This window comes from Macaca nemestrina, chromosome X, assembly GCF_043159975.1.
Source record: "Macaca nemestrina isolate mMacNem1 chromosome X, mMacNem.hap1, whole genome shotgun sequence".
Lineage (NCBI taxonomy): Eukaryota > Metazoa > Chordata > Mammalia > Primates > Cercopithecidae > Macaca > Macaca nemestrina.
The window spans coordinates 150,957,966-150,973,528 of NC_092145.1; the positions used below are offsets into that span (position 1 = coordinate 150,957,966).

At 49.5% G+C, this 15,563-nt stretch overlaps 1 protein-coding gene across 6 annotated transcripts in view; it reads right to left on the bottom strand.

Annotated features, from left to right (window-relative positions):
* LOC105478107 (shroom family member 2) overlaps positions 1-15,563 on the bottom strand; it is a 164,505-nt gene that overhangs the window by 10,767 nt on the left and 138,175 nt on the right. For all 6 annotated transcript variants that reach the window (XM_011735095.3, XM_024791648.2, XM_024791645.2 and 3 more), the window contains 3 exons: positions 7,469-8,164; positions 2,586-3,137; positions 886-1,057 (listed from right to left, as the gene is read on the bottom strand). In XM_011735095.3, coding sequence (XP_011733397.1) covers positions 886-1,057; positions 2,586-3,137; positions 7,469-8,164 — 1,420 coding nt within the window. The remainder of the gene's footprint in view (positions 1-885; positions 1,058-2,585; positions 3,138-7,468; positions 8,165-15,563) is intronic.

Below are 15,563 nucleotides of genomic sequence, written 5' to 3' on the forward strand. Positions count from 1 at the left end.
ATTTTCCTGGTTCTGGGTGGAAAAACTGAACATGTTTTGGATTCTTTATTTTTCAAAAGAGGAATGTGCAGCCAGAATGAAGCGAATAGACGGAGGGCCCGTAAAAGCCCCAAGACCCAAACCCTTAATTTTCATTTCCTTTTTAATACCTTGAACCAAAAAGTTATCACCTTCTAGACCGGAAGCAGAGGCTCACGCCCGTAATCCCAGCACTTTGGGAGGCTGAGGTGGGTGGATCACTTGAGGTTTGAGACCAGCCTGGCCAACATGGTGAAACCCTGTCTCTACTAAAAATACAAAAATTAGCAAGGCTTGGTGGCAGGTGCCTGTAATCCCAGCTACTCGACGGGCTGAGGTAGGAGAATTGCTTGAACCTGGGAGGCAGAGGTTGCGGTGGGCCGAGATTGTGCCACTGCGCTCCAGCCTGGGCCACAGAGGGAGACTCTGTCCAAAAAAAAAGTTACCACTTTCTAATTTGAAAATAATTTTCCTTTATCTGAGGCAGGGGGATCGCTTGAGGCCAGGAGGTCAAGGCTGCGGTGCGCCATGATCACACCATTGCACTCCAGCCTGCACGACAGAGCAAGACCCTGTCTCAAAAATAAATAAGATAAAATGAAAAAGAATGGTGACTAAACTAATTTGACACTGGATCCTACTGAAACAGCAAAGAGATGTTGGTGGAATGGGTCAAGATTAGAACACAGAACTAACCACAGAGGGCTTCATTAATATCACCTCGAATTCCACTGTCCTGAGTGAAAGCTGAACACAAACGCCCTGGGACACGTGGTACAGGGTCTGCGCTGGGGTAGGATGGTGTGGTCCGGATGCCTGCCCCTGCCTGGACACGCGCACACTGTCATTTGAAATGGGCTCTCCTACCTTCTTTACCGACAGGTCATAGTCCAAGTCGCTCCCCGAATCTTCTTCACGCTCCTGCTGCTCCTGCATGTCCTTCATTTTGATCAGCAGCTCCGCCTTGGGGGCCGACGTGCTGTAGTAGGTAGAATTGGTGGCCAGGGATACGGCCGCAGGCACGCTGGGCTCCTCTTTCCTGGGTAAAGGCGTGGGAACGTCAATGAGCTGGGACTGTGCATGCAAACAGCCCCTCCGCCCCACTCCCTGGGTTGTGACAAATCAACGCTGGCGCTCACAAAAGGACACCAGCCAGGGAGATGAGACAGCCAAACGGGGAAAAATAAGTAGGTAACAAGGTTAAAACTAAAAACCATCAACCCTGCCAAATGGATACTCGTAAGTGTGGGAAATGTAGTTTTTAAAAACGGCAAAAACTCAAATAAGCAGGAATGTCTAAAAATCTCTGCCATAGAGGTGAGAGCACAGATCACCTCTACCAGGAGCCTGGGTTGATGAGGACAAGGGCACGTGTGATGCTATCTACAAACACCAACCCTTCTCCCTTCCTCCCAGCAGCCCTGTTGGCGCCCTCCTGCCTGGGTTCACTTGGTCCAGCTGCTCCTCCTTGGCTGTGTGTCACACCCACTCCACCTTCCCACCCATGAATGATGCTGTGCTGGCAGAATGTATGTCAGCAGCAGGGAAGATGCCACCACGCATGCCTTTGTGGTCAAGCGGCTGAAGGAGATATGCTGAAAGTGCTACTTACAAAACCAATTAAAATACATTCGTTCAGGCAGGTGTAAATTGTCATAATTTTTTTTTCCTTTCTATTTCAAGAGATGGGGTCTTGCTCTGTCGCCCACACTGGAGTGCAGTGGCACCATCATAGCTCACTGTAGCCTCCAACTGCTGGGCTCAAGTGATCCTCCCACCTCAGCCTCTCGAGTAGCTGGGACTACAGGTATCTACTACCATGCCTGGCTAATTTTTGTACTTTTTGTAGAGACAGGGTTTTGCCATGTTGCCCAGGCTGGTATTGAATTCATGGGCTCAAATGATCCGCCTACCTTGGTCTCCCAAAGTGCTGGGATTACAGGTGTGCACCACTACGCATGGCCAAATTATAATACTTTTTTTTTAATGCAGATGTAAAAAAATTTCAAATACAGTTTTAAAAATCCATTTCATAAAGAACCACATATATATTCAATCTAAGCCTTCATTCTCATGTTGGCACTAGGAACATGTGGGGGCTGGATGACTCTCTGTGGTGGGGGCCCTCTTGTGTACTGTAGATGTTGAGCAGCGTCCCCAGGCTCCACCCACCAGATGCTCGGAGCACCCCTCCCCACAGTGATATTGCCAACTGTCCCCCAGGGTAGACAACGGCCCCATTGAGAACAGCTGTCTTACGAGAAAGGAGACTTGTGGCCATCATCAGAAATCTTGCTGGCCTCAGGCCAAGGCGTGGTGGCCTGTAGTGTGGATTTTCATGTCAGGGCCAAAGTCATCATTCCCTGGGATGGGGCCGTGAACCCTCCATTCCTCTTTCAGGAGGCTCACAAAAAAGTCAAAAAGTGCTAAGTATTGAGGAGCCCTTACGAAAATCTGTCTTCCCCAAAAGCACACATGAAAACAGAGAGGCATGCCCCCTTTCCCTTTACAAGTTTAAGAGATGCCAGGCAGAGTCACGCCGAAGCTGGGAGGCCACGTCTACTCACCTCTCCTCTGTGCTTCTAGGAGAGGGGATTTTGGGGAGCAGCTTCCTCCGCTGCTGGGCTTCTTCCAGGAGGTGCTCGTCTTTGGGGAAGATACCTTCCATCAAGTCCATGGTGGTTTTGATCTTCACACTGGGATCCAGGATGTCTGCCAGGGACTTATCCTTCCCCACAATCTCCCTGGCCAGCTCCTCCGACTTCAGGTCTTCCACAGTCTTCTCTTTGGCCTTCATGTAGCTGAGCCCCGGAGGGGAGGCGCAGCGGTCTTTCTCCGGGGGCGCCTGGGTGCCCAGGGGCTGGGGCTCAGCTGGCTGGGCCCTATGTGGGGCCTCGGGCTCAGCACCCTGACGCGTGTACAGGCAGAAGCGGGAGTAGAACTGCTCCGACGTGCTCAGCGTCTTGATCTGGTCTTTCTCTAGCCCGCGGGGCAGGGCGGGTGGCTCAGCAGGGCGCGCCAGGCTCTGGCGGCTCTCCTTCTCTGGCTGGCTCTCTGAGTGCACGATCTTGATGGGCACCATCTTCACCGTGGTGTTGTTGTCCATCACCCGCTCAATTCTGGAAGAAAAACAGTCTGCTGAAATCGCAAAGCATGCTCCAGCCACAGACCCCGATTGACGCATCCCCTGCCTTCCCCTTCGGATGGGAACCTGACTCGAAGGCACTAGCCAGCCATCCGACTTGAAGGAGCCTCCATGATCGCACATCCTGGATGAGACAGAGGCCTCAAGAAGCTCCCTCTGACTCCTGCCTCCGCCTTCCAACCCCAGCATCCTTTCCATGCTCAAACTGCCAATGTCACCCCTGAGGCATCCCGAGGTGTCCTCCAGGGGTTTGTGGGGGGCTGTGAGGACTGTTTAATACCATTTGTCATTCCGCCGATGATAATGCAAACTTTAACAAGCCCTGTTTGGTTAAACGTTCTTTTGTAGGTGAAGCCTGCAGTGGATGGGCATTTTCCAGGATTCCCATCTGTCCTTAGGTTGCTGCAGTTCCGCGGGTTCCTGCGTACTTCTCAGGGCCTGGGGAGAGCTCCTCTCTGGAGTGGCTGTGCTTGGAGTCAGGCCAGAGCCCCCCACCATCCCACTCAGGAGAAGTTCCTGTGCCATGTGCAGGGCAGCCCACTCCACACTATTCTTGTACCCCCGTCCCCCTGTGCTTCAAGCTAGTGTTGCACAGATTTGCACACCAGTGAGATATGATCTCACAGTAAGCAGGGAGTCATCGGTTCTGTATTACTCCCAAAGGGCACAGATGTGCTTTTTTAAAAAAAAGTTTCAGCCAGGTGTGGTGGGTCATGCCTGTAATCCCAGCACTTTGGGAGGCCATGGCGGGCAGATCACTTGTGGTCAGGAGTTCGAGACCGGCCTGGCTAACATGGCGAAACCCTGTCTCTACTAAAAATACAAAAATTAGCTGGGTGTGGTGGTGCGTACCTGTAATCCCACCTATTCAGGAGGCTGAAGCACAAGAATCACTTGAACCTGGGAGGCAGAAGTTGCAGTGAGCTGAGATCGCACCACTGCACTCTAGCCTGGGCAACAGAGCAAGACTCTATCTCAAAAAAAAAAAAAAAAAGTTTCTGGATGAAAGGGACTAGAGAGGCACCTAAAGCACCCCTGGGAGACTGGGGGAGAGAGCACGGGAGGAACAGGCCCGGCAATGCCACAGTCCCTTGTCTGGGGCAGACCTGCACCTGCTGCTCTCAGCAGCACCGTGCTGGATCACGCTGACCAGGGCCAACTCAGCCAAGAGCTTTTCAAAGCACTGGAGAAGCAGCCCCATATGCTAGTGGTCAGGAGGGAAGCAAAAAGAAACAGGCCAAACTCCACAACCCCAAATTAGGATGTGTTTCTAATGAAGTCAACCCAAAACTGCCCCTACGACGTTACGCAAATGAATCAAATTTTCCACAGCACGAGGGCAGCCACGATCTCTAAATTTCATGCTGTTTTTCCCTCTTTCACTGGTGACTGGGAATGCAGGAGGGCTCGTTCCCTATCAAGGGAGTGGTGCTCAGGCTGAGATGAACTAACTGTGTATTTTCCTCCCTCTCTCCAGTAGGGTCCATTAACATCTGATGTGTTTTATCTAGGGACTGACAGACACCTCACAACTGCTTCCTCATGAAGAAAATTTACAAAGTCTAACTGTGGAAAATACCGTTTAGATAGGTCAGACTTATAAAGGAAAACCCTGGCTAGGCACAGTGGCTCATACCTGGAATCCCAGCACTGTGGGAGGCTGAGGTGGGAGGACTGCTTGAGCCCAGGAGTTTGAGACCAGCCTGGGTAACACAGTGAGACCACCCCCCACCTCTCTGTTAAGAAATAATAATAAAAGGAGGAGGAAAACCCGGCCACCTTATCCAAGCAGCAGCAAACGCAGAACCTCTGCACTCCCTTCATCCCCCCATAGAAGCTCTGCTTGCCTATTACTGACTTTCACATCAGCCTGTGTTGGTATCCTCCCCCTTTTGTGCAGAAATTTGATGTGCACAATAGAAAAAATTAAACAACACAAACAAATCTCCCTTCACAGGTTTTAAAGTATTGGGAAAGAGGCTGGGCACAGTGGCTCGCCCCTGTAATCCCAGCACTTTGGGAGGCCGAGGCAGGCAGATCACCTGAGGTCAGGAGTTTGAGACCAGCCTGGCCAACATGGTGAAACCCTGTCTCTACCAAAAATACAAAAATTAGCCTGCCTTGGTGGCGTGCGCCTGTAATCCCAGCTACTCGGGAGGCTGAGGCAGGAGAATCACTTGAACCCAGGAGTCAAGATCGCACCACTGAACTCCAGCCTGGGCGACAGGGAATAATAATAATAATAATACTAATAGTAATAATAATAATAATAATATAAAATAAAATACTGGGAAAGAAAAAACCAAATTTCCTGTCTCCCACAGGTTCACATACACTTTCCAACAAAGCATCTATTCCTGATCATTTTTTAATAGAAATGGTCTCTCTTCTTAAAAACGCTCTTGACTTCCACATGAGAACAGTTTCACAAGCCTTGACTTCAAAATAAGGACAGAACACAGTGGATCGGACCTTCCAGCAACCAGCCCTCATCAACTCACAAATTTTTCCTGTTAATGAGCCGTGCAGTCTATGAGATCTTTACTAGAGCAGCCTGAAAGGCGTAAGACACTTTCCTTTCAGAACCTTACAATGTTACCAATTGAAAGGATATCTGAGTGATCTTTAGATACATTTTAAATGATGCAAAGCCCAGTTTTGGCCCACAGAGAAAGCTGTGGTTACAACGCCTCCGCTGGAGATACAGGATCAGTATCAGTCATATCCTTTCTCTGCTGAGTTACTTAGAAGCTAAGAAAAAAAATGACTTGAGACTCTAGAGCAGTGAGGTCCCACAGAGTTTTCTGCGGTGATGGGAATACCTGTTATCTGTCCTGTCCAGGACGGCAGCCACCCTCCACACCTGGTGTGACCGAGGACCCGCATTCATCGACTTGGTTTTCTTTGCTCCACATTTACACAGCACAGGTGACGGTGGGTCCTGTACTGGGCGTGCAGCTCTACAGCAGGGTTCCCAGCCTAACAGCAGCTGGCATCTGCAGTCAGACAATGCTCTGTGGGGGCTGTCCATGCACTGCAGACCCTGAGCGGCCTCCCTGGGCTCCAGCACTGGATGCAGAGAGCACCCCCCACTCCCATCCCACTTAGGACAACAAAAACTATCTCCAGACATTGCCCAATGTCCCCTAGGGGCTAAAATCGCCCTCTACCTCCTAGGTTGAAAGCCACTGCTCTAGAGGATGAGACAGAAATTCTCCCCTTCTTTCATTTCTCAGTCCTTCAAGGCACTCAAGGAGGTGGTGTTTGTGTGTGAAAAAAGCTAAACAGCCAGTGCTCTTTTTTGCACAAGGTCTCACTCTGTCACCCAGGCTGGAGTGCAGTGGTGCCCTCCTGGCTTACTGCAGCCTTGACCTCCAGGCCCAGGTGATCCTCCCACTTCAGCCTCCTCCCTGGGAAGCTGGGACTATAGGCATGCACCACCATGCCTGGCTAATTTTTTGTAGTTTTAGTAGAGACAGGGTTTTGCCATGTTGCCTGGGCTAGCCTCGAACTCCTTGAGCTCAAGCAGTCCACCTGCCTTGACCCCTCAAGGTGCTGGGATTACAGGTGTGAGCTACCATGCTGGGCCTAGCGCTCTTGAAAGGTCAAGTCCCTGCCTGACATTTACCAACATCTCAATGGACGCAATAATTCCATGCCTGAAATCCTGATAGCACCATGAAACATGAATGAGTATTCTTCTGCTTTAACAAAAGGTGTATACCAGCTTAGCTTTCTAACATTTAAAAAAAATCTGGAAAAAAAGGAGTAAGAAAATACTAGACACCATGAAAAACACTGTTAACCAGCCGTGCAGGCTATGAGATCTTTACTAGAGCAGCGTGAAAGGAGTAAGATACTTTCCTTTCAGAACCTTACAATGTTACCAATTTCACCTAACGGTGGCATGCTTACGTTCAAATCAATTCCAATCACAAATATTGACTGCATTAAAACAACAACAACAACAACAACAACAGCAACAACAAAACAGACCTCTACCCTGCAGAGGCCTGTGGGTAATGCAGCTATAAATGCATCTGGCTTGGAAAAAGGGGAAGATGAACCACCTATTCACATCTACCCCTGTTCCCTGTAGGAAAGAGCAGCCCCTCAATGAGATAAAAATCCAACCACCACTGAAGCTGCACTTTCTGTCCACGCAGTTATTCCCCAGGACTGACTTTGAGTCCAACGCCTTGAGCTAAAGCAAGGTGCCCAGGTGTCTCCCCAGAAAGACCCACTGAGAACCTGTGTCTCACGGAAGGAGCCTCGTGGGGAGGGAACACTGTGGCAGGACAGTACCTGGTTGAATCCTCATCCTGGATGAGCAGGGGAGGTTTGTCCGTCAGCTTCTGGGGAGCGAACTGGGGCGAGGGGGAGCGCGAGGTCTCCATGGTGGCCGTCTGCAGGCGCAGGTGCTGCTGCTTGGGAGGGAGCGGTGCTTCTGGCAGGGGAAGGGATGTGTCCCCACTCACATGCTGGCTTCCACGCTCACAGGCAGCGGCCTTCGGGATGTCCTGGGGCTGGGCACTGCTGAACACAGAGGGGCTGTGGGAGAGGGACAGACGGGCCACACACACATCCAGGGATGCAGGGGACGGTGTTGGGAAGGGCCTGCCAAGGACGGCCAGGGGTGCGTCGGCAGGTGCGCTGTCTGTGGCCCTGTATCTCCTGGGCTCGCGCTTGGGTGGCGGTGGCCTCTGTGGGGCTGGCCTCTTGGCGAGCAGGGCTGAGCTCACTGGCCACGAGTCTTGTCCTCGAGCATGCAGGGGTGAGCCAGGGCTGTGGGCTCGGGGTCCCAAGTCTGCTGGGATGCTCTCCTCCGAGTATCTATAATCTCGAGGTAGGGTTCCTGCTCGGCCCCGGCCCTCCTGGGGCAGCTCTGGGGCTCCCTGGGAGTGAGATGGTTCAGAGAATGTGGGTGGGTTCGGTGCGTTCTGACTCGGTGGGTGCTGCTGTGATCCTGGGCTGCCTTCCCAACACTGGACATCTGCTTGTCTAGAGGAAGAACAAGTACAAATTAATCAACAATTCCAATAACACCTTCCCGCCACAAAGGACTGGACCTGGATCTTCACAATCCCCTGAAGCCACTTTCAGCAGTTAAATCCATATGCACTTTCCCACACCTGTCGCCACCGCAACTCCTCATGCAAGGTGGGGAGTCGTGACACACCTCGGACAACATGAGGCTGTCGACTGGCATGTCCCACAAGGGAACATGAAGCATTCAAGACACAGGTGCACACATCACACACAGACACACATGCACACACAAATTGCATTTGTTTTTGCAGGAACAAATGAACAAAAATTTCAGAAACAACATGAATGTTTGTGGAAATGCTCACATAGGGCTAGATTCAGAAATATTTACTTCAAGTCACAGTATTTTTATGTGGCTCATGGAAAATTGCCATATACAAAGGGGTAAACCTTTCTAAGATGAGCTGCAAACCACTTATTTAATAAAACCTTGAAAATCAGTACTGCATTATGAAAATTAAGACCAACAAATAAGAGTTGGGGTCTCGCTCTGTTGCCCAGGCTGGAGTACAGTGGCGTGATCATAGCATGCTGCAGCCTTGAACTCCTGGACTCAAGCAATCCTACCACTTCAGCTTTACAAGTAGCTAAGACTATAGGTGCCCATCACCATGCTTGGTTAACTTTTAAAATTTTTGTAGAGATGGGGTCTGTGTTGCCCAGGGTAGTCTCAAACTTCTGGGTTCAAGTGATCCTCTTGCCTGTCTCCCGAGTAGCTGGAACCACAGGCATGCACCACCATGCCCGGCTAATTTTTGTATTTTTAGTAGAGATGGGGTTTCGCCATGTTGGCCAGGCTGGTCTTGAGCTCCTGTCCTCAAGCGATCCACCTGCCTCAGCCTCCCAAAGTATTGGGAGGTCTGGTCCCAAAGTGTTGGGAGGGCAGGTCTGCTCTCAGCTTAGAGGAGGCCGAAGACACAGCACAGGCTTAGAAAACAAGCTGTAACCAAATAGCTCAACCTCAGAGCTTCAGACAACAGCAACCCCACTCAAGGAAGTCGGATTTCTCATGTGCACCAGGCAGACACTAACAGAAACTCCTAGCTTGAAGTGTTATCAAAATAACTTGAACGGCTGGGCGCAGTGGCTCACATCTGTAATCCCAGCACTTTGGGAGGCCGAGGCGGGCGGATCACTTGAGGTCAGGAGTTCGAGACCAGCCTGGCCAACATGGTGAAGCCCTGCCTCTACTAAAAATACAAAATTAGCCAGGCATGGTGGCGTGTACCTGTAATCCCAGCTACTCGGGAGGCTGAGGCATGAGAATTGCTTGAACCTGGGAGGTGGAGGTTGCAGTGAGCTGAGATCATACCACCGCACTCCAGCCTGGGTGACAAAGCAAGACTCCATCTCAAAACAAAACAAAACAAAACAAAATTTGAACACAGCTATGCATGGGTTACAGAACAATACATCTGTCTGGTTACAAAACACAGAATGGCATTAAAATACTGCCAAATTGACCTGCATTCTGAGAAGTGCTCTCACAGGTCAGATGTCTCCCCCACATTGCATTTCAATATTCAATGGTTTAGTATTCAATATTCCATTTCCCTTCCTTCCTTTTTTTTTTTTTTTTTTTTTTTGTGTGTGTGTGTGTGTGTGTGTGTGTGTGTGTGTGTGTGTGAGACAGGGTCTTACTCTGTTGTCCAGGCTGGAATGCACAATCTGGGCTCGCTGCAGCCTCCACCTCCTTGGCAGGTGATCCTCCCACCGCAACACCCAGCTAATTTTTGTATTTTTGTAGAGATGGGGTTTCACCATGTTGCCCAGGCTGGTCTCAAACTCTTGGACTCACGGATCCATCTGCCTTGGCCTCCGGGCCTCCTAAGTACTGGGATTACAGGTGTGAGTCACTGTGCCCAGCCTCAATATTTCAGCATTCAATAATTCATTTCATTCCAAAGAGCTGAGGTACACTTGAACTTTTTTTCCCTTTAAAAACTCCTGAAATATAGCACCCATAGACCCACTTGAAAGTACCGGTACCTGTTCTTTAAAAGTGCCATGTATTCGTTCGTTTTCACGCTGCTGATAAAGATATACCCGAAACTGGGAACAAAGTGAGGTTTAATTGGACTTAGAGTTCCACATGGCTGGGGAGGCCTCAGAATCAAGGCGGGAGGTGAAAGGCACTTCTTACATGGCAGTGGCGAGAGAAAACGGAGGAAGCAAAAGCGGAAACCCCTGAAAAACCCATCAGGTCTTGTGAGACTTATTCGCTATCATGAGAATAGCAGGGGAAAGACCAGCCCGACCAACCACCATGATTCAATTACTTCCCCTGGGTCCCTCCCACAACACGTGGGAATTCTCAGAGATACAATTCAAGATGAGATTTGGGTGGGGACACAGCCAAACCCTATCACATCACCACATCATAGAAACAGATCAAACAGATATCTTTTTTTTTTTTTTTTTTGAGACGGAGTCTCGCTGTGTCACCCAGGCTGGAGTGCAGTGGTGTGATCTTGGCTCACTGCAAGCTCTGCCTCCCGGATTCACATCATTCTCCTGCCTCAGCCTCCCGAGTAGCTGGGACTACAGGTGCCCGCCAGCACGCCCAGCTAATTGTTTTGTATTTTTAGTACAGGTTTCACTGTGTTAGCCAGAATGGTCTCAATCTCCCGACCTCGTGATCCACCTGCCTCAGCCTCCCAAAGTGCTGGGATTACAGGTGTGAGCCACCGCGCCCAGCCAGAAACAGATAATTAAATGTACTACAATTTATTGCTAAAATCCAAGTAATCCAAGTGCCTTTGGTCACCCATTGATTAAAAAGGAACTCTACTTGCAAAGTGCCTTCTGCAGAAGTGCTCCGAGATCCACCCATAAACGAAAGAGAACTCACCTGCAGGGAGCAAAGCCCCTGTGAGAAGTGAACAATGACATGGAGCAAGAGACCCACTGAGAAACTGGATGGCAGGCTGGCTCCTGGCTTCTCTCCTAATCAGAAACTGCCCACAGGCTCCTTCCCATCTTCCTAGAGGGCCAAACTACAGGAGCTGGGTGCTCTGTTCTCAGGGGAGTGGCGTGTGCTGCACTGTCACTTCCCACGCCAGAAGAGAGGCACAGGGCGCTCCATCCCAACACTGCACTTCATTCAGACCTGCAGTAGCACAGCAATGTCTGGACCAAGTTCACCCCCCACCCCCACCTTGTAAAGTCAAACTATAAAATCACTAATTGGTTTTTATTGTCATAGATGATAAGAATCTGGGAAATCAGGGTCACCAACACAAACGAAGAAAAGGACCAAAAATGGGGATTTGGGCCTCTGCTGGGGTCATATTCCAACTTTTGTTTCTAATTGGTTCCAAGCGGCAGCTCTGTAGGTTGTGTGACTGGTCTATGTTGTGCTTGTGCACAGATGCATGTCTATGTGTTTATGCATGTCTATATGTTGTATGCATCTGGTGGGTATGTACACAGATCTATGTGTGGATGTTGTCTGTGTCTATGTTGTATGTGTGTAGATGCATGTTGTATGTGTATAAATGTCTGTCTGTACGTACACTGTGTGTGTGCCTGGGCTGTGTATGTGTGTAGATGTATATCTCTGTGTAGATGTATGTTGTATGTGTATGTCTGGTTGTTTGCATGTGTAGATGTATGAGTCTAGGTTGTGTCTGAATGTACATGTCTGTGTGTAGATGTATGTTGTATGTGTACATCTGGGTTGTATATGTGTGTAGATGCATGTCTCTGTGTCCATGTATGTTGTGTGTGTCTGTGTTGTGTTGTATGTATGTGTGGGTACGTGTGCCTGTGTTGTGTCTGTGTGGAGATGTATGTTGTGGGTGTGTGCCAGGTTGTATATGTTGTATGCACGTGTAGGTACGTGTGTCTCTGTTGTGTCTGTGTATATATGTATGTATATACATTTGTCTCTGTATATATGTATGTATTTCTCTTTGCCATACTTCTAAGGATAAAATAAATGGTGACAGCAAGATCCAGGAATAGAGCAAGCAAGGCACTAAGATGACTTAAGGACTTGGTGTCTTCACACAAGCTCCAGGAATCCACTGCAGCAGGAAGTTGGGCCACACAAAGGAACATTTCAAAGGCAGCTGCACTCTAGGATCCAATTGATATTCAGCCTTGGTTGGTGTTCATTCTCATGCAAAACATGCTAATGCCACGTTCCCAAGGAGACAGCTGCTTGCACAGTTCCCAGAGGGGAGAGGGCCAGCAGGCTCCAAGCAGCAGAGGCTTCAGAGATCTGCAACATGGAGCCCGTGGCCCTGCCATTCTCCCTGGGTTGGCCGCCACTGAAGGAGCTGGAGCACGAGGCTCTAAAACAGCACCTCAAAGCCAAACAGAACTAATCTGAAGGGCACAAACCTGCAGGAAGGGCCACCATCAATGTACTCAGTCACCCAACGTGCTATGACAGGACTGAAACCACTGTTAGGAAAAAAACAAACACTCTAGAGATGCTGTTGGCATTACTCCATTTTTGCTTCCACTGAGACAGCCAGCCCCGTGTCTGAATGCAAGGTTTCCACCTATGAGAGGTGGCAGTTTTATCTCCACGTTCCATCTGTCCGTGATAAGCTCCCTGAGGACACTAGGCCCATTTTTCTGAGTCTCCTTGTGCGCTGCTCCTGCCTCCACAGCCCTCAGGATGGCTGGTTCCTTCTCACATAGCCCTCAGTTCTCCCAGTCCTGCCCTGACATCACCCCACCTCCAGGTCACGCCCCAGCAAGGGGACTCTCTCAAATCATCCCATTGCTCACCTGCCTCCACGCTCCTCCCTGGGCTGAAAGCATCTCTACAGAGGGCAGGGAGCTGGGCTATTTCCTTCAGGGCCTGGTAGGCAAATATTTATTACATGCATTGTTATGCCTTCACTTGAACACAATGTAAATGCACTTGTTGCTTTCAATCACTTTCGCTTTTTGTGCAGAATTGTAAAAGGGGAGAAGCCGCATTTTTTTCAAGACACCATGGTTAAGTTCTCCATAAAAGGACCTTGTGTATGAATGTTCCCAACACAACTAAACAGTTTTGAACGGCTCTGTAATCAATAATTCACCACTGTTTTCTGAATAGGGTTAACAATTATCTTTAGCAAGGAGGACGGGAAAATTTCCGAATCTTGCAGATGACTTAAGGAACACACACCGCAGGGTCCTCCTCACCTATTTTTTTTTCTTTTTTGAGACAGAGATAGGGTCTTGCTCTATTGCCCAGGCTGGAGTGCAGTGGCGTGATCATGGGTCACTGTAGCCTTGACCTCCCAGGCTCAAGTGACCCTCCTGCCTTAGTCTCCTGAGTAGCTGGGACCACAGGTGTATGCCACTATGGCCTGGCTAGTTTTTAAATTATTTTGTAGAGATGGGGTTCACCATGTTGCCTACGCTGGCCTCAAACTCCTGGGCTCAAGTGATCCTTTTGCCTTGGCCTCCCAAAGCGCTGGGAGTATAGGTATGAGTCATTGCCACAGGCATCATAACTACTTTTGGTGTCAATGATGGGATAGGGATGCATTCTGATTTGCAGACACACAACACAGGTGCTGCTGAAATGCTGCCCTCGATGAACTCCAGTGTCTGAGTGCTTTCTAAAGTACAGGTTAAACATCTCTCTTCCGAAATGCTTGGGACCGGAAGTGTTTTGGATTTCCAACGTTTTTGGATTTTGGAATACTTACACATACATAATGAGACATCTCGGGGGTGGGACTCAAGTCTAAACCTGAAATTCATTTTGTTTCATATACACTTTATATATACATATAGCGTGAAGGTAACTTTATACAATATGCTTAATAATTTTGTGCATGAAACAAAGTTTGTATCCACCGAACCATCATAAAGCAAAAGTGTCAGTCTCTCGGCCACCCATGTGCACAATCTGTGGTTGTCTGGCATCTCCGTCATTCCGGACTCTGAATTTATATGCTGCCAACAAGCCGTAATTTTCCTACACTTACTGATATATAAGCACTCAACAGTGAAAAGCACGACATGCCATCAATATAGTGAGAGAGGAATGTGTCCAGGGTAAGTAAGCAGCACAGCAATGGCACCGGAACACCCGCTTCAGCTGTCAGGCGCCAGCAACGGCAAACAGTAGCAGCTTGCCCGGTCTCTACCTGCTTTCTTACTGCAACCCGTCCCACGAGATCAGCTGTGTAATTTTTCATTTGTGGCATCATGTTGGTGCTCAAAAACTTTTGAACTTTGGAGCATTTAGGATTTCAGACCTTCTGATTAGGGATGCTCGAGCTGTGGTAGCTGCCTGTGACTTGAGGTTTCCCTGGGCATACACATCCGATCGGGATCCATCACGTGCCAGCTATGTGACGTTGGGCAGGCAACTACACCCCAGGAAGCTGCCTCTCCTGTTCCAGGTGATCACAGGCCACATCGCATAGGATGGCGGTGAGCTAGCAGCAGATAAAGGCCCTGGTGTGGGAGAGGGAGTTGCGTAGGCTTCCTATGAGCGAGGCACCTGCTGAGCACCTAAGACCAAAGCATCAGTCTGTGATGGGGCAGACCTTGACACAGGCCTCCGTGACACCAGCACCATACAACCTTCTTCCCAAAGCATAACACCATGCAACACACCCAACCAATGAGATGGGAAGGGCACCCCTGCAGCCACCAAGCCAGCCGGTGAGGGGTATAAAAGGTGCCAAGAGAGCTCTGGGCAATGGCACTGCCTCATTTTTACAATGAAGAGACAGAGTGAACACACTTCCCGTGGATAATGACATTGAGGTGTTTCCTCCTTTCATTTACATATTCTGCAAAAGGCTAACTTATGCCATATACAAACATATTACACACAAGCATATCGTCAAGAATAGCAATGGATAGGGCAGTATCTGTGGTGGCCCAAGAGTCCTCCTTGAAAATGTATGCTACAAAGCCAGGATCTGGGACCGGAGCTGTGTGCACAGAGCACAATTATCTCATGGGACAACTGGGGTAGGGCCCAGCATTGCTGCTTCCAAACAGAGCCAGGTTTCCACGAGCATGGAACGTGGAACGCTCAGTAACTCAGACACCAACTCAAGCTCAACACTGACAGTTTGAGGTTATCATTTAGAAAGCACTCCTCCATTGGTTGTGGGCATAAATAGAAGGGATTCTGTAAAGCATAGAATTTTTATCAGGAATCACAGGTAGCTGGTCTGCCCTTCAGCCTGGTGAGGTGTATCAGACGCTGCCAAGCAGGTGTTCGCACACTGAAGAACAACGGCGCCACCAGGCCTCAGAACGCGGGTCAGGCAGCTGAGAGCTGGCACACCCATGCCATTCTGAGCACAAGTTTCCTGAACGAGTTCCTGGTGTCTCCACTGTCCTTCCCAGGCCCTGGGCAGCTCTTACAGACACT